Genomic DNA, 27,418 nt, shown 5'->3' with positions numbered 1-27,418 from the left:
CTAGTTTTTACTGAAATTTTTCTGGACCTTAATGACTATACAAGTATCCCCTGAGTGATCCCTCTCCACAGTGCATCAGAAGCTATGAAGCTGAAGTATCTTTCTTTAGGAGCTACTGTCACTGAAACTCCATAGAACTGATAAATTGCCTCCAGAGGGACCCTTCAGATAAAGTCTGTCATAATTTTAAAGACTTGGGTCCTTTTGGACTGTCTTCTTCTATCATTCTGTGTGGGCAAGACTCCCAAGTATGGCCAGTCTTCTTTGAAGGGCAGAGGCAATTCATGAACTGCTCATAATGCTACAGAGAGGATTAACAGGGAACAAATCAGTGAAATTAGAGAAAAGTGATAGTTCAGTTTTGTTTATCTATGGGTATGGTGCTCGGAACCCCAACTACTTGTGACCTTTCACCTTTCTTTGTCCTTTTTTGATAAGTCTTAAACATGTGCTGAATGATCAATAAATGTTGCATTTTCAAAAAGCACATTTAATTTTCCTGTGGATCTTTCATTCTTCATTACTTAGAATTGCTTTCCTAGCTATAATGATCATAACACTGAAATATGTGATGAAATGCTCTGTAGTAGAGTCTCAAAATGTCAGACATGCTCCATAGGTTGGGCCCTGGAGCAGTGGCATTTATTGGGATCAAATCTACATGATTTTTAGACTCTGTTTCTCTAATCACAGTCCAGATGTTTAATTCCTTCTGTAAATATGTTTAGCCCTGCTGTGGGATAAAGCACTGAACTGCAAGGTCAGTTTAGCCACAAGGTTAGCAGTTCAAACTCACCAGCTACTCCTTGGAAACCCTAGACAGGGTCACTATGAATTGGAACCAACTTCATGGCACTTAACAACAACAACATATGGAACATACCAGACTTCAGTGTTTTTTTAATACCATCATCTAAGAATTAACCTACTGGAAACTCTTGTTTAAAGTTTATGTAACTAAGTTAAATACAAAGTTTATCAATTACTCTAGAACTATGTGGCTAGGTAAGGTTCAGAACTTAACCTCTCTTGGCTTCAGTTTCACCATCAGCAAAGTTGTTACTGAGTGTCCTTGAGTTAGTTCCACCTCACAGCAACACTGTGCATGGTTTCTGACTTTGTGGTAGCAGTCTAGTGCTTATCCTATAGCGCTGCACCAGGACTCCTATCAGCAAAGTATACATATTAATACTTACATGAAAATGCTGCAATAAATGAAAAGGAGTAATTCTTGGACTCCATTTTACACAGTACAGGGCAAGTACTCAGTAAATAGTCGTTTTTATTACTTTTATATTACTCATATCCCAAGAGTCTGGCCCAAAAGAAATCCTGATTCAAACACTACCAACCACCACCACTTGCAACATCAACTCTTTGACAAACTGGAAAAAGACCAATTTCCTTGTTAATAAACCAAGTTATTAGCCAGATTTTCTCATAAGTGACTTGAATATAAAATCAATTCTGTCCTGAACTGGAATCTTCCATGTGGTTCCAAAGACCATTAGATAAATGTGGAAGCTATTTTCTTACATCTTCACCCTACAACTTAGCTTTATCTCATACACTCCTGAATTTTCCCAGGAACACACCCACGGAGGTAAGATGTCTGCTAGTCCCAGAACTCTCTAGTCCTCTCCAAACTATCCATCAGACACTGGTTTCCATGTCATCTAGTCAAATTCTCAGGTTGTGTCCACTGATTTATGCTCAGATATTCCAAATACTTTTGGAATTGGCATAGGATAATTAAGAATATTTGCACAATATAATTCCAATATTCTGAAGCCAAATTAACTCATTTCTCATTTACATTGTTAATTTAAATAGTTCAGTGGTGCATTTAGGTGATGAAATAAGGGTGTTTTGCAAAGAGGGCAGCTGGCCATTCAGGATACATTTCTCGTCGGTGATCTAATTGAGGTCACTGTAGTTAACTGTACATATCTCAGGTTTGGAGATTCAGAAAAACCGTTCTCTTAATGGCCCCAGAAGTGAGGCCTGCAAGACTGCCTCATGCTATCAAAACTCGAGTAGACTTACAAAAAAATCAGAATTCTCATTTATTGATGATAACTAATTGTTAATCACAAAGGAATCGTTAGTGTTTATGGGATCAGCATAAATATATCATCCATTCATTTTAATGACAGAGATTCCAGAGCTATGATAACCTGATTTCATCTTGCTTCACCGTAAGACACAGCTTCCAAATCAATCCCCAATACTTTGCCTTAGTCACTGAGAACACTTCCATTCCTGCCTACTCGGTGGACAGTGAAGAGACAGACAGTCTGTCAAGGTCTCGCTCTCTCTGACTTCCCTCTTCTTTGACTAACTGGCCTTCTGTTAATAGGATCTTTCTTGATACTTGTTGGGTTCTAGTTTTCTTACTTCTCATTATGTATCAGCAATTGCTCCCCCAAATTGTGATCTAGTCACCAAGGTTGCGTTTCAACCAGATGTTTACTACATACATCAGTTGAGACTTCCTTGAGTTATTTACACAGATGGTGAATCTTAATAATTATTTATTTGTTTTACTAGTTGAACTCTCAGATGGCAACATTCTTTATTCTAGAGATTTAGGGTTCCCTTACTGTCATTATGCAATATTTGGAACAGAACTTTTCCATAGATATGTACTTGATTTGATTGAAGGAATGATGGGGGGGTGGGGGATTACTCTACGATCCTTCCAGAAATGAAAGTAGCTAGTTGTAGTTAAGTGCTGTTGAGTCAATTCTGACTCATAGCGACCCAGTACAGGGTTTCCGAGGAACCGCTGGTGGGTTTGAACCACCAACCATGTGGTTCGCAGTCCATTGCTGATCCCACAGCACCACACCAGGCGTCCAGAAAATGAAAGGAAATACCAAATATAAAAATGAAGTATGTAGAATGAACTGCATTTAAAATACAAGTTTGTAATATCTGTTAAGGGAGCATGATGGCTCTGTAGGATAAGCATTGGACTGCTAACCACAGGGTTGATGGTTCAAGACTACCAACTGCTCCATGGGAGAAAGATAAGACTTTCTGAACCCATGAAGATTTATAGCCTTGGAAACGCTATACATGATATCTGTGAGGCAGAACCAATTCAACAGCACTTAACAACAACAATAGCTGTTAAAATATTAAAGTTGTTTTACTTTTACAGTGAGCCACCAAACATATTTAAAAAAACTTAGTAAATTCTGAACTTCAACTATAAAGCTCTGAAATAAAAGGAACTACTAGTATATTATTATTAACTCAGAACACACCTTTTTAATGTAGATTAAAATATGGACATGTAGTTGTTGTTGATTTCAGATTATTATTTGAGTAACCTCATCAAGAAAATTGTTACTTTGGCCTTTACAAATGTCAAGCCTTTGATCTTTAGTGTAACCTATCTGAATTGTCTTTATAAATGATTTCCTTGGGCCTGACCACCATTGTTTAGGATCATTCTTAAGTAACTTCTGGGTACTAAAATATTTTTATTCTGAAATTGAATCCTATATTTGACGTGATTGTCGGACAAGTTGGCACTAAGACTTTAACATTTTTATTGTATGCAGGAGGAACTTGTGACCCTGGAGACTCTCATGAGAATGATATCATCCTGTATGCAAAGATTGAAGGGAAAAAAGAACACATTGCACTGGATACACTTTCTTATTCCTCATATAAGGTACGCATGTCAATTAGTGTGCCAGATGGCCTCTCCCCTGACTTCCCTGGAACAAGGCAGGTCATTCCCATGAAGAGCACCCCATATGCAGAGGGTAAAATCTCTTCTGGCAGCGTCATGAAGTTGCCAGTGTTTTGTAAAGTGGCATGGACGTTTTGACATTTACTGATACAAATTGAACGCAGTGGCTCTGTAGGATAAGCCCTGGACTGTGAACCATAAGGGTAATGTTTTGAAGTCACCAGCCAATCCATAGGAAAAAGGTGAGGCTTTCTACTCACACAAAGATTTGCAGCCTTAGAAACTCTATCAAGGTGTTAGTTACGTGCCGTGGAGTCGGTTCCAGCTCATAGCTACCCTGTATAGATTTACTGAGGCTGTAAATAGGGTTGATAGGAGTCAGAACTGACTCAATGGTACTTAACAAAACAAAAACATTACAAGTAGAAAGTAATGTTTTCTGTCTGGAAGAAATAGCAAGGAGGAACCCAATTCTTTGACAGTTATTCTCAAGAATTAGAAGTTCCAAAAGTGGTTCTAATTATTCAGCCTTTCAGTCGTGCTGTAAGGCATAATGAGTCTGTAGTCCACATTTTGGGATTCTGTAGGTAGAACACATTGTGACTGCACCTTTGATTCTGATTTTGCTGATTAGAGACACTGAGGTTGACGTTTTTCCTTTGCTCTTTGTATTCAAACTTTTGCCATGTTTCTGGTTGGCAAACGTTTTCAAAATTATGTGAGATACTTGTTGTCAGGTGTGGGATGATTCTTTCTAATAGATCTATTTGTGCTGGGACTACATCCACACACTACCAGGTAGCCTTCTCTCCACACTGACACCTTGTTGTTGTTGATAAGTACCGTAGAGTTGGTTCCAACTCATAGCGGCCCTATATAGGGTTTCCGACGAGCAGCTGGTGAGCTTGAACTAGTGACCTTGCTGTTCAAGTAACTTTGCAGTCCAGCATATTAACCCACAGTGCTGCACCAGGACTCCCTGATAGCACCTTTGTTGTTGTTGTTAAGTGCTGTCGAGTCAGATCCAACCCATAGCGACCCTGTATAGGGTTCCGAGGAGTGGCTGGTGAGCTTGAACCACCGACCTTGCAGTTCAAACACCTTTGCAGTCTGGCGCATTAACCCACAACACCACACCAGAACTCCTGGAAACTCTTTAGTACTATACAAATCCACCTTAAAAAATATTTTGTGGTAGAGTGTAAATGTTAAGTTGCCTTTCCTTAGAACTAAGGCATTCTCTGAAACTTGGTTTTTGAAGGTGTTTAGTGGTTTCTCCTCAAGCACACAGGGCCTATTAAGTCATACACAAAGCACGAAGGGGAGAATTGTAAATGATTAAATGAATGCTTCCTGAGGACAGCATCTTTTACACTAAATAACAAGAACATTGCCTGGTGCTTTATTTAATAAATAATGATCTCTGGACAAAATATAGGAGAATTCACAGACTCTCACAGGGAAGGCAATGAAGGATTTTGGTTTCCTTTGTTTTGAAGGTTCCAACTTTGGTTTCTGTGGTCATCAATCCTGAACTTCAGACTCCTGCTACCAAATTTTGTCTCAGGCAAAAGAACCATCAAGGACATAATAGGAATATCTGGGCTGTAGACTTTTTCCATGTCTTACCTGTTCTCCCGACTACGATGTCTCACATGATACAGTTTTCCATTAATCTAGGATGTGGAACGCATCAGCCTGGTAACAGGTAGGAAGTTCTATTTGATGAGTTTTAAATAATTAAAAATAAGTATATGGACTTGGCTGTTAAACTCGAGGCAGCTTCTCAGTGGGTTTTTAGCTGCATGTTTGATAAGATGTTCATTAATAAAATGTACACACTTTCCAGAAAAAAGAGAGGCTCTTTAATTAGTGCATGGGATTTGATTGGATAGATTTTAAGGAACAGTGGTTTCATCTGAATAGCTTGGCCCTAGATGCCGGAAGTGTTGGCATGTGTTGTAGCAACCATTCACTGGGCAGATTGTTGAGAGAAGAGGGAAGAAACAAATGGGAAAAGTTGACCTCCTGTTAGCTAGTGACCCCCTAATAATAGGTATGGAAATCAATTAGCACTTTAGGAGCTTCTCAGTTTCACTGGCTGAAGTGTTGCTCCTGCCCTTTCTGAGGAAGAAATGTATCGGCTCACATTCACAGGATGAAGTGGTAGTGTGAGACGTGGTAATTGCCTTGCCATCTATCAACTTCAAGAGCTCCAGCTCAAGTTACCATGTGTTCTTTTTAAAAGCATGTTTGTTTTTATAACAGTAATGTAACTGCTTGCCCTTTGAAGACTGGTCAGATGGTAGTGAAGGGGAAAACCAGTCATTCAGGACACAACACAGCTCCTCAAACATTTTCTCTACCCATTCTACGTATGTGTTTAATGTCCTTAGAGATAAGCAGTATCGGTTTATTTGTCATCTTTGCTCTTTTCTTTTGCTGTGATTGTTTTGGGGTTATCAGTGTCAGCTTGGAGTTTTCTACCAACCATGGGCGTTCCTGGTCTCTGCTTCACACTGAATGTTTACCTGAGATCTGTGCAGGACCCCACCTCCCACACAGTACTGTCTACTCCTCTGAAAACTACAGTGGGTGAGTACACCATCTCTGAGATGCCGAAAGACTGAAACCAATGCTGCAGACTGGAAACCAATGAGGAAGCCCAAGATTAGCATTCTTGGCATACTAAATGAGGAATGTACGTTCTCTTTTCAACTGATTTAAAGAGTGATGCTACTTTTTTTTGTTTTGTTTTTCTTTTGCTTTCAAAAAAAAAGGCAATATCCTTGGTACATCTGACACAAGATCATAATTTGTAGGTTCATTCATTTCCTCTTTTGGATTTGACTCATTATTTCAGATTGCATGGAAAACTATCTTTGATGACTTTAGATTGTGAATAGTAGTCTTGTGGCAATAGGTTTATTTTCAGAATACTTCCCCTTGGAGAGATGCAGCACAGAGAATTAGGAGAAACTCAAGAGTTGGAATGGAACCTGGTTTCAAATTCTGACTCTACCTTCTAGTACTGTGTCATAGCATTTACACTCTCTAGTGTCCCATTTATGTCCACATAAACTAAGCACGATAATACAAGGAGACTTCAAAAAGTTCTTAGACTAATGGAACTTGTGAACATCAGTCTCCATAACTCTGAGACCAGAAGAACTTGATGGTGCCCAGGTACCACTACCAACTGCCCTGAAAGAGATCAGATTAGAAAGTCCCAGATACAGAAGGAGAAAATGTTGAACAAAACTCAAAATTATAGAATAGGAAAAAAAAACAGTCTTGCTGGTCAGAAAGAGACTGGAGGAACCTGAGAGTATGGGTCTCGACCACCCTTCAGGTCTAGAAAGGAGCTCACCATCAGGGCCCAATTTTCAGCCAAGAAGTAGACAAGTACGTAGAGGGGAGGCTCACTGTGCAATGGTCAGTCATTCAAAATCAAAATGGCAACATTTATTTCAGGACAAAGTTGAGAAGGGATGGGAAAGTATGTGGAATGGAAACATGAACCACATGGAGGAAGTGAAATAACTTTTGTTGCATGGAGGGGATTGCAGTCATTGTGATGAAATAAAACAGGTTATCTGTCTGTGAACCTTCACTCAATTCACAATAAAAAGTTAAAAAAAAAAAAGAAATTCTTAGAATAATTCCATTATCTTTTCATTCCATTTCTCCTCAACCATTTTGAAGCTTCCTCATATGTCCCCTCTGTAGATGTTAGGACAATTAAAATGATGATGTAAAGAACTTGATGCCTTACAGAGTAATCACTAGATAAATGGTCAAAATCTTTCCAAGGATGGCAAAGTATAACTGGGGATTCTCTTCTTTCTTACCCCTCTTCAAATGTGCATAGGATTGTTGTATGCCATCGAGTGGATTCCAGCTCATACTTACAGGGTAGAACTTCCCCATAAGGTTTTCTAGGAGTCCTGGTATGGTGCTGTAAGATAACCACAGGACTGCTAACCGCAAGGTTGGCAGTTCAAACTCATCAGTTGCTCCTCCAACACCCTGTACTGGGTTGCTATGCGTTTGAATCACCTCAACAGCATTTAACAACCATTTTTATGGAAGTAGACCCCCACATCTTTTTCCTACTAAGTGACTGGTGGGTTCCAATGGCTTTTAGTAAGCATCTAAGCATTAACGACTTTGGTTTTAGAGATTTTTTTAAAGAAATTTTTACATCCATACTCATACGTCAGGTATTATCCTGTGGTAAAGCATCTATGTCAGAGTAAGAGGGAGGGGCTTTACACTACAGGTGGGACTCAGAAGTACCATGTGTCTTTCATTTCTAAGGGAATTGTTGGTCATTTTTTGTTCTTTTGTATCATTTCAAAGCTGATAGCACTTTTGACAAGTGCACAATTAGAAAAGATATTTTGTTTTACTGTGTCGCTGTAAAATCCTTATATTAAATTATTTTAAATTCAATTATTGCACCACCATGGCTTCTTGTGCATAGGACTAGTTTTGTTGTTGTTATGTGCCATAAAGTCAGTTCCAACTCATAATGACCCTGTATAGGATTTCCAAGGAGCAGCTGGTAGGTTTGAACTACCATCCCAGTGCTTATCCTACAGTGCCACATAGGGCTCAACCAGACTATAGCACAGCAAGAAAATAAAATGTTACCGATGACACGTGGCACTTCTGAGTCCAATGTTTTAGTGTACAAGCCCCTCCCTCTTACTCCGACATAGATGCTTTGCCATAGAATAATACCTCACGTCTGAGTATGGATGTAAAAATTTCTTTTAAAAAAATCTCCAAAACCAAAGTATGCATTGCTTTCTATTAAGAACAAATCAACTACTCTTGCATGAAATGGGTGCTTTTAGAAGTTATATTTCTGTGTTAAATGTATAAACAAAGAAAACCAGATGAATTTAAAGACTTTATTAATAAAATGTAATGTTACTTCAATTAGAAAGAAACTAGAACATCATAAGCATGTAAAGTAGACTCAAAAGATATGAGCTGGTTTTGTGCTAAATATCTTGCAGGTGGAACCGAATAACGCTTCCCCTTCCTAACGCAGCACTAACCCGGGACACCAGGATTCGCTGGAGACAAATGGGACCAATCCTTGGAAACATGTGGGCAATTGATAATGGTTAGTGGTTGCCTGTCATAATCACAAGCCATTGATGTAGAGTCTTCCTGTCCTTTTGTTCATCAGCACAGACTTAATCACATTCCTAAGTCATGGTCTTGCAATTCATTAAACACCCTTTCTTCCTTTTCTTCTTTGCATGCCATTAGGAGCCCAGGGAAGCACAATCAGAAAGAAGTCAGTGGAGTCAGCGATATTAGATGCTGGAATGTTTCAACATATACATAATTTAAAAATTCATAAAGCTCTGAAACCCAAATTCAGAGTCTTGATGACAAGGGATATCCTAACATTTTCTTTGAATGTTTCCACAAAATTAACATAAATACTTACTATCCTGCATGCATTAAAATAAGACCCATTCTTCTCTCCACATCTGGAATGCTTCTCTTTTAGATCCAGGCACCATACACTAGAGAAGTTTCATCTTCAAACTGCTAGTGAAACTTCTACCTCCTTTTCAGAAGTAGCACAAAAGGAAAATTTGACTGTGCATAAAATACTGTATGTTATCTTTAATTTCTAAGGGAATTGTTGGTCATTTTTTGTTCTTTTGTATCATTTCAAAGCTGATATCACTTTTGACAAGTGCACAGTTAGAGAAGATATTTTGTTATTGGACTGTGTAGCTGTAAAATCCTTATATTTGCTATTAATAGTCACTTTCTGTATGATTTTTATCATTGTAATCCAAGGTAGACACATAGATTTCCTATTTTCAGAGAGTACTTAAATGTGATTGAAGGGTTATACCACAAGGAAGAGGAAATAAGGGACAAAGTATTAACATTTAAATAAATTATGTATAGTTATTACTTTGTCAACTAGTGTATAAACTGATGTCCATGTTTTAATAATAATTTTTGTGTTTTTAATCATTTAGACACTGGCACACCACAAATTAAATAAAATTTTAAACCCTGAAGAATAATTTCAAGCAAAATAATTTGCTGATGAACCAATAAAAATTCTTTAAACAATCTCTCTATTTAAAGAAGACCAATTAAAATTCCCGGGCCTTAAAGACTACGTGATTTATAGAAGCATAGATACAGTGCATTTGAAAAAGCATCTAAAGAGCAGTTTGTTCAAAGGGAGTTTCTCCATTGCTAGGTCTTTTTGTGTACTATTTGAATTACCTGTTCATCGGCTCTAGGAAAGAAGTGTGTGCTTCTGGGTAGTGGAATGGTAAGGTGATTTGATTTATTTACTTATTTATTTTTCTTCCTTTCTTCATACAAGGTCCTATAATTAACTTTATAACCATAAGAGAAGTTTAAAAGCCAATAAAAAACAGTTAAGTGTCTGAAGAAAATCAGAGAAGAATATTCAGATTTCCTAATGAGGGCTGTTCCAATGTGTGTTTACTACCAGGGGTCCCCATTATCATGTTTGGAGGAGAATGAGGATATGGGATGAGAGTTACTGGTAGTATGAATGAATTGATTGCAAAACTTGGGGCAGAAACTCCTCAATTCCATTACCATCACTCAGTTCTGTTACCACTTCACAATCACAGGTCCAAGAAAAGAACACACATTTCTTCCTCAGACAAATGAGTACTAACTTGTCCAGAAACACTCCTGAAAATCTCTCTCATTCCCCCCGTGGAATTCCCAAATTCTGCTAGGCGTGCTCATTCCTTCATGGTGGAATCAGCTGCTATATAAGAGATGGTGGCTGTGTGCCGTGGAGTCGGTTCTGACTCATAGCGACCCTGTACAGGGTTTCCGAGGCTGTAAATCTTTATAGGAGCAGAAAGCCTCATCTTTCTCCAACAGAGCAGCTGGTCGTTTCTAACTGCTGACCTTAAGGTTCGCAGCCCGATTCATAACCACTACGCTACCAGAACCCCTTTATATAAGAGAAGCGCGCTTTGGAATTTATCCTGAAAATCTTAGCAGATAAAGTATCTTAGGGTATGTTCATTGTCACTTTATTCTTTTTTCCTACTTAATTACATTAATACAAAGAATGATGAAAACTAACCTGGCCTTTCCACTCCCTTAGAAATAAGGGACCTGTATACTAATTGATACTAGGAACTCTAATGACTCAATTATTAGCAAGGAGAGGTGATAAAATTTTTCATTGTAATTTTCTTGGTTGACTTAGAAAGTCTTAGTTTTTCATTGAAATGTTTTATGATGAAAGATTTTGGAACTATGACCTGGGTACCTTAAGATCAGCAGCCAGCGACCTACAGAATGCAAGAGGCTACTTCTAGGGCAACTCTTCATGTGGCCATAAAATTGTTGGAAAAACAACCCATATGCTGTTGCAGGCTAAATAAGAATGGAGTGCCTTCATGCTTCCCTAGCACTTGGTGTCCATTAAAGCAGATGAGGAAGTAGGGTGGTGAAGGAACTTAACCCTGCATGATGATGATGATCACAACAATATGGTGCCAGGCTTTACACTAAGCATGAAAGGCTCTATTCAAACTCTCCAGTAAGCAGTTTCATCTCACTTTAAAGAATGGAAACACTGAGGCTTAGTCAGGACATATCATTTATCCAAAGTTCCGGAGGTAAAGCCAGGATTTGAATCCTAAATTACTGAACTCCTAAAATCAATGCCTTTCACCACTCAGCCTGCTACCTAATGTCCTAAGCTGCAGTTCCCTTCACCTGGTCATTTTCCATTGCTTCCTCTGCTGCACATTTGAATTGCTGCAAGGAATAAGTATTTGCAGGAACATAGATCACAGAAACGTTTGCATTTTGTTTTTTTGTTTTTGTTTTTAATAGTTTAACTATTTTAGCATGTTTATAAGACAAAGAATAAAGTAATAGATGGTAAATTTAATATGCCTGAAATTGGATATATGAGTTCACTTAATAATCATTTGAAACATTAATTGTTCAGTGTTTTGTCTGACTTTTAAATGATGTGTTATTGATTATCATAAGGTTCAAGACCTTGAAATGTATTTAAATCTGAGTATCTCAGAACCTACTGCTTACACAAGAATCAAGAGTCCTTTTCTCTGCATTCCAAAAATCAGAATTTTGGAAACATCCAATTATCAATTAAGCCCAGCATTTGGTCTGCATTATAGAGACTACGTTATGCTTAGCAACACATTTTTTCACTTTCCTACTCCAGGAAGGATGGATTCATGTTTAGAAATATAGATATTGTCCATTTAAGAATAGTAATTAGAATCATAACCTTTCCAAACTGATCCTTTGTGACTTCATTTCTTCACAGAGAATATGAATTTTGTAGAGTGTTTAAGACTAAACTACTACTCATCTGTCTGAAATAGTTTTAGGAATATAAAGAGGTTCTGGTAAGAAATCCAAATCATATGCCCCCTCCTTATTTGCTATGAAATATGTTAAAATCTTCAAAGGATTATCTATGTAAGGTAAACCAGTACCAGCAGATGTGTAACTAAGAGATTTCCTTGTCACATAGCACACCATATGTCACCCTTGATTTCTAAGCACAATGTGATACGGAAACCATGGCTTACATGCCCTGGACCATACTTCATGGATATTGCTTCAGAAAATTGTTTCACAAGCTGATAGTCCTCTGGTGTTTCTAGTTATGTACCCATCTTACATAAGATCTCTTTGTTCTACAGTTTACATTGGTCCATCGTGCCTCAAGTTCTGCTCTGGCCGAGGGCAGTGCACTCGACACGGTTGCAAGTAAGCATTTAAAAGAATGTGTATGCTGTTTTGATGTATAACTTATACGGTGTGTCTACAGGCATTTTAATTTGTTTTAACTTTCTTCTTAGATTTTTGAGATCTTATTGTGGACTGAAATACAATTTACCAACTGGAATACAAGTGTAATAGAATAGTGAATGTATTTTGTAAGTGGAAGTTAAGTAAATTTTCTAGGCGGCAAAAATGCTATCGGATTTTACCAATAATTTTTTTTAATTCCTCATAGCTTGATGGGTGCTTTTTCTGGTTTTTGGTACATCCTTCAATATACTGTCTTTCCATAAACTTGTTCTAGTATTTATGAGTCATATTTTCATCTTTGATGTGCTTTGTAAATGAATTATGGAAATCAGTAGTGACCCATAGACCCAACACTAAAGGAAATTAGAGCAGGCCACATTTTACAGATTTAACAAAAAAATTGTTGTTGTTTGTCGTCAAGTGCCGTCAAGTCAGTTCGGACTCATAGCAATCCTGTACATGGTTTCCAAGGAGCAACTGGTGGGTTTGAACCACTGAACTTTCGGTTCAAACCAACCTTGCAGTCCAGTGCTTATCCTACAGTGCCACACCAGAGCTCCAACAAGAAAATTAGATATCTTTAAATAATGATTAATTTATAAATTAATATACAGTATAAAATACAGTAGTTTACAAAACAATGATACTGAAAATGAAGTCTGAAATTATATACTTATAGTTAAATATATAGTTACCGCTTAAGAATTGTGTTATATTTGTATGAAGAATGGATTTTCATATTCAATATAGTATTTTCATATTAATCTTTAAAATTTAAATACCCTAAGAATTTCTGAAATTACAGTCAGTCTTAATACATATAGCTCAGGTTTCGACAAATAGATTATCTCCTTAACCTCTTGTTACCCTCTAGACCACAATAGTAAGTAAGTAAGTAATGGGGAATTTGTAGGACATTTAATCTGAACATTTGAGAATGATATGTACGAGGCAAGATACTTCTCACCACTGAAATAAGACTATCCGATTAAAGTGTATTTCTATGAATTTAATTACCAAAGAGATCACTCTGCACAGTGGAAGTTTTTTTAAGTCTGTAAGGAATTGAAAGTTCCTGTACATATAAAATTGAATTCATCTCTGTTTTACAGAAGAAGTCTATTTTAATAAAACCACTAAACCTCACTCAGAAACACTGACTCACTAGATCTACAAAACACTGGGCTGGTGTTTGTTTCCCTAAAGTTGTTCCTCTCATTTACCATCCACATCCAGACCATCTTCCTGTATAAAGCATTTTAAATAAAATGACTATAAGGAAGTCAGACATTTTTGCTATGCCTGAAGTTGTCCTGAGAAGTTTTGAAAACAAATTAGTTTTAAAATGATGGCTGCCTTAATTAATGAAAATAGAAATTCCTGTTTTTAAAACACTGATCATAATTACACCAGCTATATCTTATACAAGAAGCTCTGGTAGCATAGTAGTTATAAGTTGGGCTGCTAACCTCAGTATTAGCAGTTTGAAATACCAGCTGTTCCTCAGGAGAAAGATGAGGCTGTCTGCTCCCATAAAGATTTACAGCCTCAGAAACCCTATGCAGAATCTCTGTTGAGTCAGAATCGACTCCACAGCATACCACCACCACCACCATACCTTGTACTTCATTTTGGTCTATAGTGTTACTCCTACCATTACATGGTTTTATTGAGGCAACCATCTGTGTCACCCTTGATAAATGTAAACACAAATCCAAATGGCAGTTGTATTTCATTGGGCACTACTCTTTTTAACATTGTCCATTGTCTTAAATAACCATGACCTTTTTTCTTCTTGTGAGATTTTGCAGAATATTTTCACTAGTTGGAATTTTAGTTTTTCCCTGTACCTGATGATATTTTATGTAACATTCATTGACTTGTTCATTTGGGGCTGACCGTAAAGTTTAGTCACTACCTTATCTTCCAGCATTATTTTGAGTTTGAGGAAAATTACACAGTAAGTGAAATTTCGGTTTAGTACTGTTTATAGTAAAACCTACAGAAGCCAGAGCCTACATGGAAACCTGCCAGAGAAGGAAAACTCAAATGTTTTCTTCAATACATGAGAACATAGGGTTCCTAATCTGGCAGTCTAAGAGAAGCACTGAACTGCTAACTGCAAGGTTCGTGCAACAGTTCAAGCCCACCAGCTGCTCCTTGGAAACCCTATAGAGAATTGGTATGAGTCAGAACTGATATGACAACACTTAACAGCAACAACAAATAGCGAATGATGGAAAAGTTGTAATTTACGAGTTTTCCCTATGAGAGGTGGGAAAATATCAAGACCCAGAAAAATGAAGCTTTTCTGTCAAGTTCTGGCTCACGTGTATTTCATTGTATTTCCTGTAAAACAATCTTTAGATTTTGAGCCTCAACAGAGTTATGTTTCTCTCCCCACTCTGTTCCCCTTGCTACTACCATTATTTCTACGAAGATTCTTCCTCTCTCACTACCTGACACTTTTTCTCTTCTGTGCACAATCCCAAAGCCTGGGTTTCTAAAGTGATGGATCACCAACCTGATGTAAACAGAAAGAAGAGAAAACACTAGAAACCTTTCTTTGAAGTATCATCCATGAATCTATCCACTGGAGCCATTTTTTTTTTGCATATGGTGTGACAGTAATGCTACATTTCGGGTACATAGTAGGAGGAATCTGTGTCAGCCCTGAAATCGGTCCTGTATGCCACTGTAATGTTTGCTGCCAAACAAAGGCCACAAGAGTACTTCACAAAAATATGAGTGGAATCTTTAGCAGTATTCTAGCCCTATTGTGCACTCTTTGATTAAGACTATATTTTGAAAACCACCAAATGGAAAGTGCTTCTAATGTGAATCATCTCTAAATTATCACCAAAATATTTTCTTCCCATCAATAGTCTTTAAAACCCAATCCAGTTCTGTCTAATTGATTTCAACTCCTTCTTACCCTGTGTAGGGTTTCTGAGGTGGTAAATTTCTATGGGAACAGAAAGTCTCATCTTTCTCCCTTGAAGCAGCTGGTAGGTTTTAGCATTCCAGAGCTTATCCTACAGTGCCACAGTAGGACTCCAGATACCATATTTTGTTGTTGTTAAGTGCTGTTGAGTCAGTTCTGACTCATCATGACCCTGGATAGAGTTTCTGAGGAGCACCTGGCGGGTTTGAACTTCTGACTTGTGATTCACAGTCCAGTACTGATCCTACAGCGCCACACCAAGAGTCCAGATACCATATTGTTGTTGTTGTTATGTGCCGTGGAGTCGGTTCCGACTCATAGCGACCCTGTACAGGGTTTCCGAGGCTGTAAATCTTTACGGGAGCAGAAAGCCTCATCTTTCTCCCGTGGAACAACTGGTAGTTTCGTACTGCTGACCTTGCGGTTCGCAGCCCGATTCGTAACCACTATGCTATACTATATTAGAAGTGTTTTATTTATGTTGTTTCTTTTATAAATTTGATGGACTAAAATTATGTACATAAGATAAGCCTTTTATAAAGATATTAAGTTGGACATAGATGCATTTCCAGATAAATTACTGACATGGCTAAAGATAAATAATGAATTGGTTTAATCATAAGCTTTTTACAATAGGGATGTGCAAAGACTATATTCTTCTGGAAAACTTACAGTCTATCGACCCCTACCAAGTGTTCAGATTCAATATTGTCCATAAAACTAATGAGCCTCACTTACTATTTATTTATATCCTTTATCCTCCCCAAAGAAGACTCTGGAATCTCTGAAAAAGCCAACACTTGAAGATGTAATTTCGCTCCATTTCTTTCAGGTGTGACCCTGGATTTTCTGGTCCTGCTTGTGAGACAACATCTCAGACATTCCCAATGTTCATTTCTGAAAGCTTTGGCAATTCTAGGCTCTCCTCCTACCACAACTTTTACTCTATCCGTGGTGCTGAAGTCAGCTTTGGTTGTGGTGTCTTGGCCAGTGGTAAGGCCTTGGTTTTCAACAAAGATGGGAGACGTCAGCTCATTACAGCCTTCCTTGACAGCACACAGTCCAGGTGAGTTAAGACAGAGTGAGACACATACTGAAAACAGATACTAATGATTGAGTTTTTAGATCTGTTTCTTTTCTTCTTGCTAATATGTAAATATGTCTTCCAATTTTCAACCAGGAAGTAAGGCAGCTTAGAGTTTATTTAGGGTTAATTTGAGCTAGTTTTGAATAAATTAGAAAGCTCACCAATGACTTTAATATACTAATGACTGACTAGATTTGAAAAAAAATTAAATGTTAACATCAGGACTGTGTTCTTAAGCCAAGGGCTAGTTCATTATTTATGTAGTTTTATTTATTTGACAGCTTGCAGAGGCTGATTAGATTTGCCCTACATCTCCCTTCCCCCAGTGCCTAATAAATAATGCAGTAAAGGAATGATTGGCATTTTAAGTCTACTACACAAGTGCATAGTATACAAATATGTATAAATATACAGCTATATTTGCATGTATATACAACATACGCGATGACCTCACCTTTTACATATATTCATACAGTTCACAGTAAAATTACATTTTTCTAAAGAATGAAGAATGGGAACTGACAACTTTCGGGTAGTCCATTTAAATTTGTTTGAAATCCTTTTAAAACCATGAAGAAAATTGTAACTAAAAAATTTATTTTGATTCACATGCACTAATTGTAAACTATTCTCTAGGTTTCTCCAGTTCACCCTGCGGATAGGGAGCAAGTCTGTTCTGAGCACATGCAGAGCCCCAGACCAGCCTGGTGAAGGAGTTTTGTTGCATTACTCCTATGATAATGGTATTACTTGGAAACTCCTGGAGCACTACTCATACCTCAATTACCATGAGCCCAGGTATGTTGGACAGCATTTAGAGAAAAGGCAAGACTGAGCTCTCCTTTCCAGGGACCTTATAATTCAAATAGTGTATGATTCCATCTATTTTTCCACTGAGATATGGTGAGGACAAAGATCGATGTGTCTTGGCAAGGAACAACTGTCAAGCCATGTTTACCTAGTCCATTTGTCCTAGCTGACTTCTGATAATTTGAAGAAATTGACTTATATTTGGAAATGAGAGATATTTTGATCATTAGGTAAGAAAAAATAGTGCTGTATTTTCATTATTTGATTTTAATGTAAGCTATTATTTTTAAATATGGCACTGAATTATAAATACTGTTATAATTTTTTGTTAGCAAACTTGTAATACATGAGAATAAGATGCATGAGGCACTATTTCGTAAAATCTGATAACCAATAACTGTTGTTAAAATTTATATTTACTACGGTTAGATAATGAGTATGTGGAAAAATTTCTAGCATACATAGACTCTTTGGCAAATTGGACTGTGAGGCTATATTTAAAACTCTTTATTCAAGTCACTTCTATTTTTGATTTAGCTGATATAAAGGGCACATCAAAAAGTTCATGGAAATATGAAATGAAAAGATAATGGAATTTTTCCATAAACATTTTGAAGCTTCCTTCTATTTTAGTTATCACTATATAGTCCCAGTTGTAAGGTTTAAATTTTATTTATAGTGAGGCCATCCTTCCATGTCAGCAGAGTGGAAACTACAATTTTGGAAGTGTCTGAAAGATCATTGCCCCTCCTACTCACTGAAATTCCTTTAAGGAGAAGAGGAAAGAGAGGGTATAAAAACCTCAGTTAACCTTTAATGTTAAAATGCCATCAGAGAAGTTGACAGTGTGACTTACATTCATATTCAGATATAAAGAACTCACATCATTTCCCTTCCGGGAAGAACATTCCGATCATGGGAAAATGTGAACAAGTGTAAGGGCTTTGGACTCAGAGATATATGATGGCACTGTGGCAAAAAGACAGAGTTCAAGAAGTAGGAGAGACAATCCCATACTTTTGCCTAGAATAACATAGTCCACAAAGACAGGGCAATATGGTCCATAAATACAATGTACTACATCCTACTTTTGTGAGTGGCAGCTAGGTTCTAAAACTCTCATGAATGACTATCTAAGATGAAATTATTGGTTTCCCCCTGTGTGGACAAAAGAAGAGTGGTGAAAATTTAAGATACTTGGAATCAGTTAACTTCAGTGGACTAATGGAACACATGAACATCAGTCACCACAAGCCTGAGACCAGAAGAGCTAGATTGTGCCCACCTACCACTATCAAATGCTCTAAAAGAGATCATATTAAATAGTCATAGACAGAGTGGGAAAAAAGGCAGAATAAAAATCAAAATTACAAAAACAACAAAGTTTATTGGTCTGAAAGAGAGTGAAACCACCCTAGACTATGGCTCTTGGTCACCCTTTGGGTCTGGAACTGAAGTTATCCCCCTGGCACAATTTCCAGCTACACAAGGGGAACAACTCTAATGAGGTATGTACAGCATGAAATGATCAACCATTCAAGATCAAACAGGCAGCATTTACCTACGGACAAAATTCAGAAAGATTGGGGAAAAAAGTGGAATGGAAACAAGAATCACAGGGAGAAAGAGTGAAAACTGATGTTACATGGAGGAGATTGTAATCCTTGAAATGAAATGACATATGATTTGTTGAATGTAAAACTGATGATAGCCTCTGTAAATTTTCACTCAGTTCGCAGTGAAAAGTTTAAAACATAAATAAGTGAATAAAATTTTGCCTAGGAATATCCAAGCATTTACAAATAGATAAGAACTTTTTATAGTACTCAAAATGAGGTAATATGTAACAGAGGTAGTAATTAACAATTAATATGAGTTATTAATATTAAGAATGTACCAGATGTACTGAGAGTTTTTCTTGTATAGGTAAATGAAAAACTCAACTTTCTCATTTAGTAGAAACACATGAATCATAAAGAAGCATTTCATAGGCTCTCCTGTTGTTGTTGTTGTTGTTAATTGTCATCAAGTCAGTTTGACTCATAGCAACCCTGTATAGGGTCTCCAAGGAATGGCTGGTGTATTTGAACTGCCGACCTTGCATTTAGTTTTTCATGTGTTTATCATGCAGCACCACACCAGGGCTCTTCCTAGCAAAGATTAAATGTAAATTAAATAAAAATCAAGGTGATAATGATGGAAAGATGAAGAAAATTTCGCTGTCCTAAATTAACTTGGTATAAAGCATATTTTTTTCTTACAAGGATGGACAGCTGCAAAATTCGATAATCAATCTATATCATGGAATTTAATGAATCTTTGTTGATATGAAAAATAATTATATATTTAATGTGTTATTGCAAAGCTGAGTTTAATCTTGCCTGCCATTTGACAGCAACATTTTTCTTCTAAGCAAAATCAAGGTGTTTTTTTCAGTCGTATGTGCACAGTTTGAAAGATTAAGATCAGAATGGAGATTTATAAAGAAGGAGAACCCAGCAGAGATTGCAAGAACACTTTCATTTTCTATATAAGAACTTCTGTCGTGAGACTCTTCCTCCCTCTCCCTCCCCCTTACAAGTATTATTAATAAAAGGCAGTGAGCTAGAGTTTGATAAAATCTCAATAGTAAGTTATATCTCATATGACAAATAAACCATGTAAATTCTTCATCAACGAGTTAAATATATCTTGATGCCTTTAGCCACTTTCTGTATTTTCTTCAGTATAAATTGCTGCCTATAATTGATGTGAATTCTATGTTGTTATCTCTCCCACAGTTGTGTGAAAATGAAGTGTGATCCTTCAATTACATATGCTAGTTTAAACCAGTTTCAAATCATTTTCCTATCCATGATTCATTCAGTAAATGAAAGAACTCTGTCTGTTATTTATAAAATTTAAGGTCTGGAAAAAGATCTAACTTATTCTTTTAATTCAAATTGACTGAGGTGTCTTGCAAACTAATTGGTACTTTTATAATGTAAAACATGATATCCTTGGTGAGACAAAAATTATTCTGTTTTTCTTAATTACAGGGCTTGATTTTTTTTTTTTTTTACTGTAGAGTCTAATCTTGGTTTATTTTTATATCTTGACTATTGCATTTTATCTCCTCATTGCTTCTATCCTGTACCCACCTCCATAGTACATATCTTTAAAAGACATCTTTACATAGAAATTCATGAATTTAATACTTTCTAGAACAAAGGGAGATCAAGAAAGACAACTGATCTAAATCTCTGAGCCTCTTTTCAGAATATTCTAACGGTTCTGTGACTATTCTAACTAGCCAGTGTCTTCTATGCATGTTGTTAGTTGTTTGTTGTTGTTCAGTGCCGTTGAGTTGGCTCTGGCTTATACCTACCCTGTATATAGATGGCTGCCAAGGAGCAGCGGGTAAGCTTGAACCACTTACCTTATGGTCCAAACTGACATTACAGTCCAGTGCATTAACCAACAGTGCCACACTGGGACATTTGACATACAGAGACTCCTTGTGACCGAGAAGAACTGCCTCACGGGGTGTTTCTAGGCTGTATTCACTAATCATGGTGGTTCTGTAGGATAATCACTGGACTGCAAGGTCAGCTTGAACCACAAGTTTGGCAGTTCAAATTCATCAGCTGCTACTCAGAAAACCTGTACAGGGTTGTTATGGGTCTGAACTGGGCTCAAAGTCACTTAACAACTACAACAACCCACCAGCCGTGCTGTATGAAAAAAGATGAGTCTGTGTTCACCATAACGATTTACAGTCTTGGGAACCCTATAGAGGGTCACTATGAGTCTGAATCAACTCAGTGGCAATAAGTTTGTTTGGGGCCTTTTTTGCAGTGAGGCTGGGTTAAGTGGGAGTGAGTAAGAATAAGGAGTTACAGTTGGGACTATAGTTATGTCTAGGCAAGGCCTAGGACTTCCTTTATTGTTGTTGTTAAGTGCTGTCAAGTCGTTTCCGACCCATAGCAACCCTGTACAAGGTTTCCGAGGCTGTAAACCTTTACGGGAGCAGAACACCTCATCTTTCTACCGTGGAACAGCTGGTAGTTTCGAACTGCTGGCCTTAAGGTTCACGGCCTGAATCGTAACCACTACGCTACCAGAGCTCCTTAGGACTTCCTTTAGTGTTAGGGTTATTGTTAGGGCTAGGACTAATGTTACGGGTGGTAGTTGGGCTAGGGCTAGGGGAAAAGTTTGGTTTAGTTCTAGGTTTACAGTTAGGTCTTTTTGGGGTAAGTTTTTGTTTTTCTTGAAACCTACTTGATTTTCCTTCATTTGGAAGATTTGTAACTACATTATTCCCTCTTTTTACTGTATGTTGTTTGTTGTCGCTGCAAACTGGCATTTCTGGTCCTCTGTTCTTAGTTTTGTATGTTTAATTGTCAAATTTCTTAGTCTTACTACTTCTCCTTTGTAGGTTCTTTTCATTTTCCCCAAGCTCCTCTCAAGACTTTTCCCTTGTTTTGTGTTTTGAAAAGTTTGATTATAATATGGTGATATTCTTTCAGGAGGGTCTAGCTTTTTGGAGTTTGTTCAGCATCTTGAATGTATATCTTCTTGTCTTTTATGATGTTAGAGAAATTTTCTTCTAGCGACTCTTGGACAGTTTTCTCTATGAATATTTGTTGTTGTTTCTTTAAGTTTTATTGTGAAGTGAGTGATAGTTTCCATGGGAGAACACAGTTTTATACTCATCCTATCGTATTTCATTTCATTGAAATAATTAACTCTTTCATTGCATTCAACAGTATTTGCTTCTATTCCCTGTTTTGTTTTTAGATGTACACCAAAACACTCAGGAACATATAATCATGTAAACAACCAAAGCGCACATTCTGCAAGCTTGCCTCTTGGCTGCCAGCACACAGCCTTTCTCTTTCCATGAGTCTAGAGTACTCAACTTCTCTGTCTTTCCACATCCTCATCTCTGCCTCTATCTCTGGTATCACTCCTTCTTTGGATAGGGTCCCACATTCCATTCCTGCTCCTCTCCCTTGTTGGTCCTAGGGTCCTCTGTTCTTGGACTGTAAGATTAATTACTCCCATTTAAAATTTTTTTTTTATAAAACTTCTATCTTTATAGTTGTGACAATCACAGTTAGTCATGGTAGCAATTACTCAGTATTGAATGATAACAATCTTATCCCATCTCCTTTCACTAGACCCGTCTAGACAAGATGAAAACTATTCAGTGGGGATTCTACTTTCCCCTGCACATACTGAAACTAAACTCCCTCTTGAAAACTTGTAAGCCAATCAGTTTGTGCCTTTATAGGCCCCCCATTTTAGGTAGCTAGTGTCTAAGTTGCCTGTCCCTACCTACCCTGTGTACAGAGGGGATAGGAATGACCCTTGCTGTGATGATTCCTTCCCTCATGGTTGGTATTTTAAGCTATTACATCCATAAATATGGGTCAAGTTCATCAAATTGTAGTAATTTACACTTGTTTTCATTATGAAAAATTTTTTTTATCTTCCTCTAGTCAAGTTATGATCATTATGGGTGTTTTCTTATCTCTTCTTGTTCTGGAATTTCAGTTACATTTAAGTTATTCTTCTTGATAGTATCCTACAAAAATCTTAGACTTTATTCGGATTTTAATTTTTTTTCTGATTGTTACTCTTGAAAATGAGAAAGATTTGTCTTCAAGCTCACTGATTTGGCCTTCCATTGATTCTCTTCTATTTCTGTGCCCTCTCAATGTATTATCTATTTCTAAAGTCTTCTTATTAGTCTTCTGGCTTTCTCATTGCTGTTTCTGTATGGCTTCCATTTTTTCATTTATCTTGTCAGTTTGTTCTGGTAGTGTTTTCCTGAATTCTTCCTTGCTTTCATTTATTTTTTTCTCAATTCCTTGAAGATATGAAATAGCACTTTCAGAAATTCCTTATCAAGCCCTTCTGATACCATATCTAATTATATATTTTCTGACTCTGAATTTTGGTTATTTGTTTGACGCATTGCACTTTGCCTTGTTTCTTCATGTAAGCTGTAATTGTCTGTGTTCTTGGAGGCATTGTAGTGGTGTTGTATTTAGATTTAACTGATGATTGTATATTGGTGTCTTCTCAGGCACTCACCACCTGGATGTTGATGTGATAGAGACCGGAAGTCTGAACACAGTTCTCTGTTTGTGTAGCGTAGTTCAGGGTGGGTTCACATACCTCCAGAAGCAAGGGTGGTATGCCTGGTGATCAACCCCAGCGAAGGCTGCACATGAGGGATTACCACTGACCAATTTGTTAGTAATGGCAAGACTGGCCATGCCCCAGCTATCAGGAGGACAAGGGAACAAGTAAGGACTGCACACCAGTCTCCAGCCTTGTCCTGTTCCTGCTGACTGTGTATTGTCAGCTACTTGCAAAAGCTTGAAGTGGCTGTACCACTCCACACCAGCTGAGTCCGCCTGTCTCTCTTTTGTGTCACTGCATCTCTTCTGCCTCCTCTTCCAGTCAGCACTCAATCCACCTCTCTGGCCTATCTTCTGAAGCTCAAGTTTCCAGTATCACCATCTGTAACTATTCCATTTCTTCTCCCAGGTCTTTGTTGCAGAAGGTCTGCTCAGTGTGTCTGCCTACTCCACCTTCTTGCTCATCTCTCCTGTTTCTTGTTTTTTGTTTTGTTTTTTATTATTATTAAGGAGCATATGGCTAAGTCTTTTTTTATTTATTGCAAATACCTTTTTCAACAATATAAATGGCAGCTCTAGATGTGGACGTCACTGGATGGAATACATAAGAATCAAATCTACTACATTTGTGGGAAAAGACAATGGAGAAGCTCAATATCATTCGTCAGAATAAGACCAGATGCTGACTGTGGAACAAACTATCAATTGCTCATATACAAGTTCAAGTTGAAGCTAAAGAAAATTGAACAGAGCCACAGAAGTCAAAGTACAGCCTTCAGCATATTTCACCTAAATTTAGAAGTCCTCTTAAGAATAGATTTGTTACATTGAATACTAATGACCAAAGGCCAGACAAGTTGTGGGATGATATTAAGAACGTCATGCATGAAGAAAGCAAATGTTTGCTAAAAAGATAATAAAGAAAAGACCGGAATGGAAGTCAGAAGACAATCAAACTTTTTCTTGACTGTAGAGTAGCTAAAGTGAATGTAAGAAATTATGAAATAAAAAAACTGAACAGAAATTTTTAAAAGGCAGTTTGAGAAAAAATAATAAAGTGTAATCAAATATGCAAAGACCTGGAGTTAGAAAACCAAATGGAAGATCACACTTGATATTTCTCAAGCTAGAAGAACTAAAGAAAAACTTCAAGGTTTGAATTTCAGTATTGAAAGGTTCTATGAGCAAATTTTTGAGCAATTCAAGAAGCATCAAAAGAAAATAGAAGGCATGAACAAGAGTCCTACTCACTCACAACTGCCTTCTACTCATTTCCAACTCACAGTGGCCACACACAGGGTTTTCAAGACTATAAATCTTTACAGAAGCAGACAGTTTCATCTTTGTCCTGTGAAGCAGCTGGTGGTTTTGAACCTCTGGCCTTGTGGTTAGCAGCCCAGTACTTATCCCACGATACCATACTATTACCAAAAAGAATTGGTAATATTCAACCACTTCAGGAGGTACCAAGATCAAGAAACATTGGTACCAAAGGAAGAAGTCCTAGTTGTAATGAAAGCATTGACAGAAAAAACAAGATTCTGGGGTTAATGGACAACCAATTGAGATGTGTCAACAAATAGATGCAGCAGTGGAATCAAGTGAGCACTCGTCTATGCCAAGAAAATTGGAAGACAGTCCCCTAACCAACCAACTGGAAGAGATCCATATTTGTGCCCATTGCAAAGAAAAGTGATCCAACAGAAAGTGAAAATTATTGAGTAATATCATATTCAAGTAAACTTTTGCTGAAGACAATTTAGAAATAGTACACAAATAAGAGAATGTCAGAAAATCAAGCCAGATTCAAGATAGAATGTGAAATGGGGAATATACAGTGACTGGGCAATGTCACTTTGGAAATTTGAGTGTGCTGTGGTATTTTCAGTTGCTTCATATGCATATGAAAGCTGGACACTATCAGATGGATCTTACTGAAAGCAGAGGATACCAGAAAGATATTTACCAATGTTTTTATTGGCTACAAAAAGCATTTGACTGTGTAGATCAAAACAAAGTATCAATAGCATTGTGGAGACAAGAATTCCAGAACACTTAATTGTGCTCATGCACGACATAGGCAGTCATTTCAACAGCACAAGGGGTTACTGTGTGATATAAAATTAGGATGGATGTGTGTGAGGGTTATCTTCTTTTAACATACTTAATCAATTTATATGCTGAGCAAATCATCCAGGAAGTTGGATTTTAGAAGAACACAGCATCAGAATTGGAGTAAGACTCATTTACAACTTATAATATGCAGATGACACAACTTTGATTGCTGAAAGCAGAGGACTTGAGGCACTTACTGATGAAGATCAAAGACTACAGACTTCTGTATGTATTGTACCTCAACATAATGAAAACAAAAAATCCCTACAACTAAACCAGTGAACAGCATCATGGTAAATGGAGTAAAGATTGAAGTTGTCAAGCATTTCATTTTACATGAATCCACAATCAATGCCGTTAAGATGAGTAGTCAAGAAATCAAACAACAGATTTGCCTTGAACAAATCTGCTTCAAATGACTTCTTTAAAGCATTGACAATCAAAGATGTCACTTTGGAAACTTGAGTCCGCTTGACCCAAGCTGTGGTATTTTCAGTTTCTTCATGTGCATGGGAAAGCTGGACACTGTAAAAGAAACACAAAAGAAGAATTTATATGTTTGATGTATGGTACTGTTGAGAAATGATTCTATCATGGAGGGTGGCGGTTAAACGATGTGCGAGAACTGCACAGACCTGTTGGAGGTGTTAAATGAAACGCAGACCTGGTGGAGGTGTTAGATGAAACCCAGACCACGGAGCTGCAGGGTGAGAGGTGTCTGGAGACCAGGTCGATGGGGAGATGCTGCCTAGCAGGAAGAGACTGCAGGGGCCTGCCAGGTTGTCCTACTTACCCCAGACGCAAGAGCGCCTTCCTAGCCTAACCTTTGGATCCTGGCTTTGAGGCGGGGTCGACCAACTTAGAGACCCACAAATGCAGCCTAAAACCTCTCACTACAACCCAGTCACCCCTGCTGTGCTTCCGCCTCTTGATTGACATCCGAGGATGGAAATCCTGCCTTTGAGCCAGACTTAAGGGCCCTAGCACAAGGAGTTTCCTATTTAACAGCAACCACGCAACCGCCACTCGTCTGTCTGTCGTGCTGTGGTGTTTGAATTGCTCTGATTCTGAGGGTTATGCCACCGGTATTTTAAATAACCAGCAGGGTCACCCATGGTGAACAGGTTTCAGATAAGCTACAAAACAAAGACAGACTAGGAAGAAAGAGTGACAAACTACTTCCGAATCACTAGTCACTGAAAACTCTATGCATAGCAGAGAAACACTGTCAGATACAGGACTGGAAGGTGGGAAGGCAATCAGAATGCGACTGGGGAAAAAAATGCCTCCTCAAAGTAGAGTTGGCCAAGATGACCATGATGACGTGAATAGAGTTAAGCTTGGAGGAGAAATTCTTACAGAACCTTCATTTGCTAATGGGCAACAAATCAAACTGAAGAGAAACAGCTGTAAACATCCATTGAAAATCGGAACATGGAGTGTACGAAGGATGAATCTGGGAAAATTGGAAGTTGTCAAAACTGAAATGGAATGCATTAACATCGGTATCTTAGGCATTAGTGAGCTGAAATGGACTGGTATTGGCCATTTTGAATCTGACAACCACATGATTTACTATGCAGGGAATGACAAATTAAAGAGGACTGGTGTTGCATTCATCATCACAAAGAACATATCCAGATCAGTCATGAGGTACAATGCTATAAGAGATAGGATAATGTCCATGCGCCTACAGGGAAGCCCAGTTAATACCACTATAATTCAAATTTATACACCAACCACTAAAGCCAGTGAAGATGAAATAGAAGAATTTTAACAAC

The 27,418-nt window shown here is 37.7% G+C and overlaps 1 protein-coding gene across 2 annotated transcripts in view; it reads left to right on the top strand.

Moving 5' to 3' along the window:
* The window catches only part of RELN (reelin), a 646,525-nt gene that overhangs the window by 438,220 nt on the left and 180,887 nt on the right, over positions 1-27,418 (top strand). For both annotated transcript variants that reach the window (XM_006834371.1, XM_006834372.1), the window contains exons 13-19: positions 3,573-3,685; positions 5,206-5,414; positions 6,173-6,301; positions 8,734-8,843; positions 12,439-12,505; positions 16,327-16,560; positions 17,218-17,379. In XM_006834371.1, the coding sequence (XP_006834434.1) occupies positions 3,573-3,685; positions 5,206-5,414; positions 6,173-6,301; positions 8,734-8,843; positions 12,439-12,505; positions 16,327-16,560; positions 17,218-17,379 (1,024 nt within the window). The remainder of the gene's footprint in view (positions 1-3,572; positions 3,686-5,205; positions 5,415-6,172; positions 6,302-8,733; positions 8,844-12,438; positions 12,506-16,326; positions 16,561-17,217; positions 17,380-27,418) is intronic.

The sequence above is a fragment of the Chrysochloris asiatica genome, unplaced genomic scaffold, assembly GCF_000296735.1.
Source record: "Chrysochloris asiatica unplaced genomic scaffold, ChrAsi1.0 scaffold00010, whole genome shotgun sequence".
Classification (NCBI taxonomy): Eukaryota; Metazoa; Chordata; class Mammalia; order Afrosoricida; family Chrysochloridae; genus Chrysochloris; species Chrysochloris asiatica.
The sequence above is the reverse complement of the archived record's forward strand: the minus strand, read 5'-3'. Positions and strand labels throughout refer to the sequence as shown.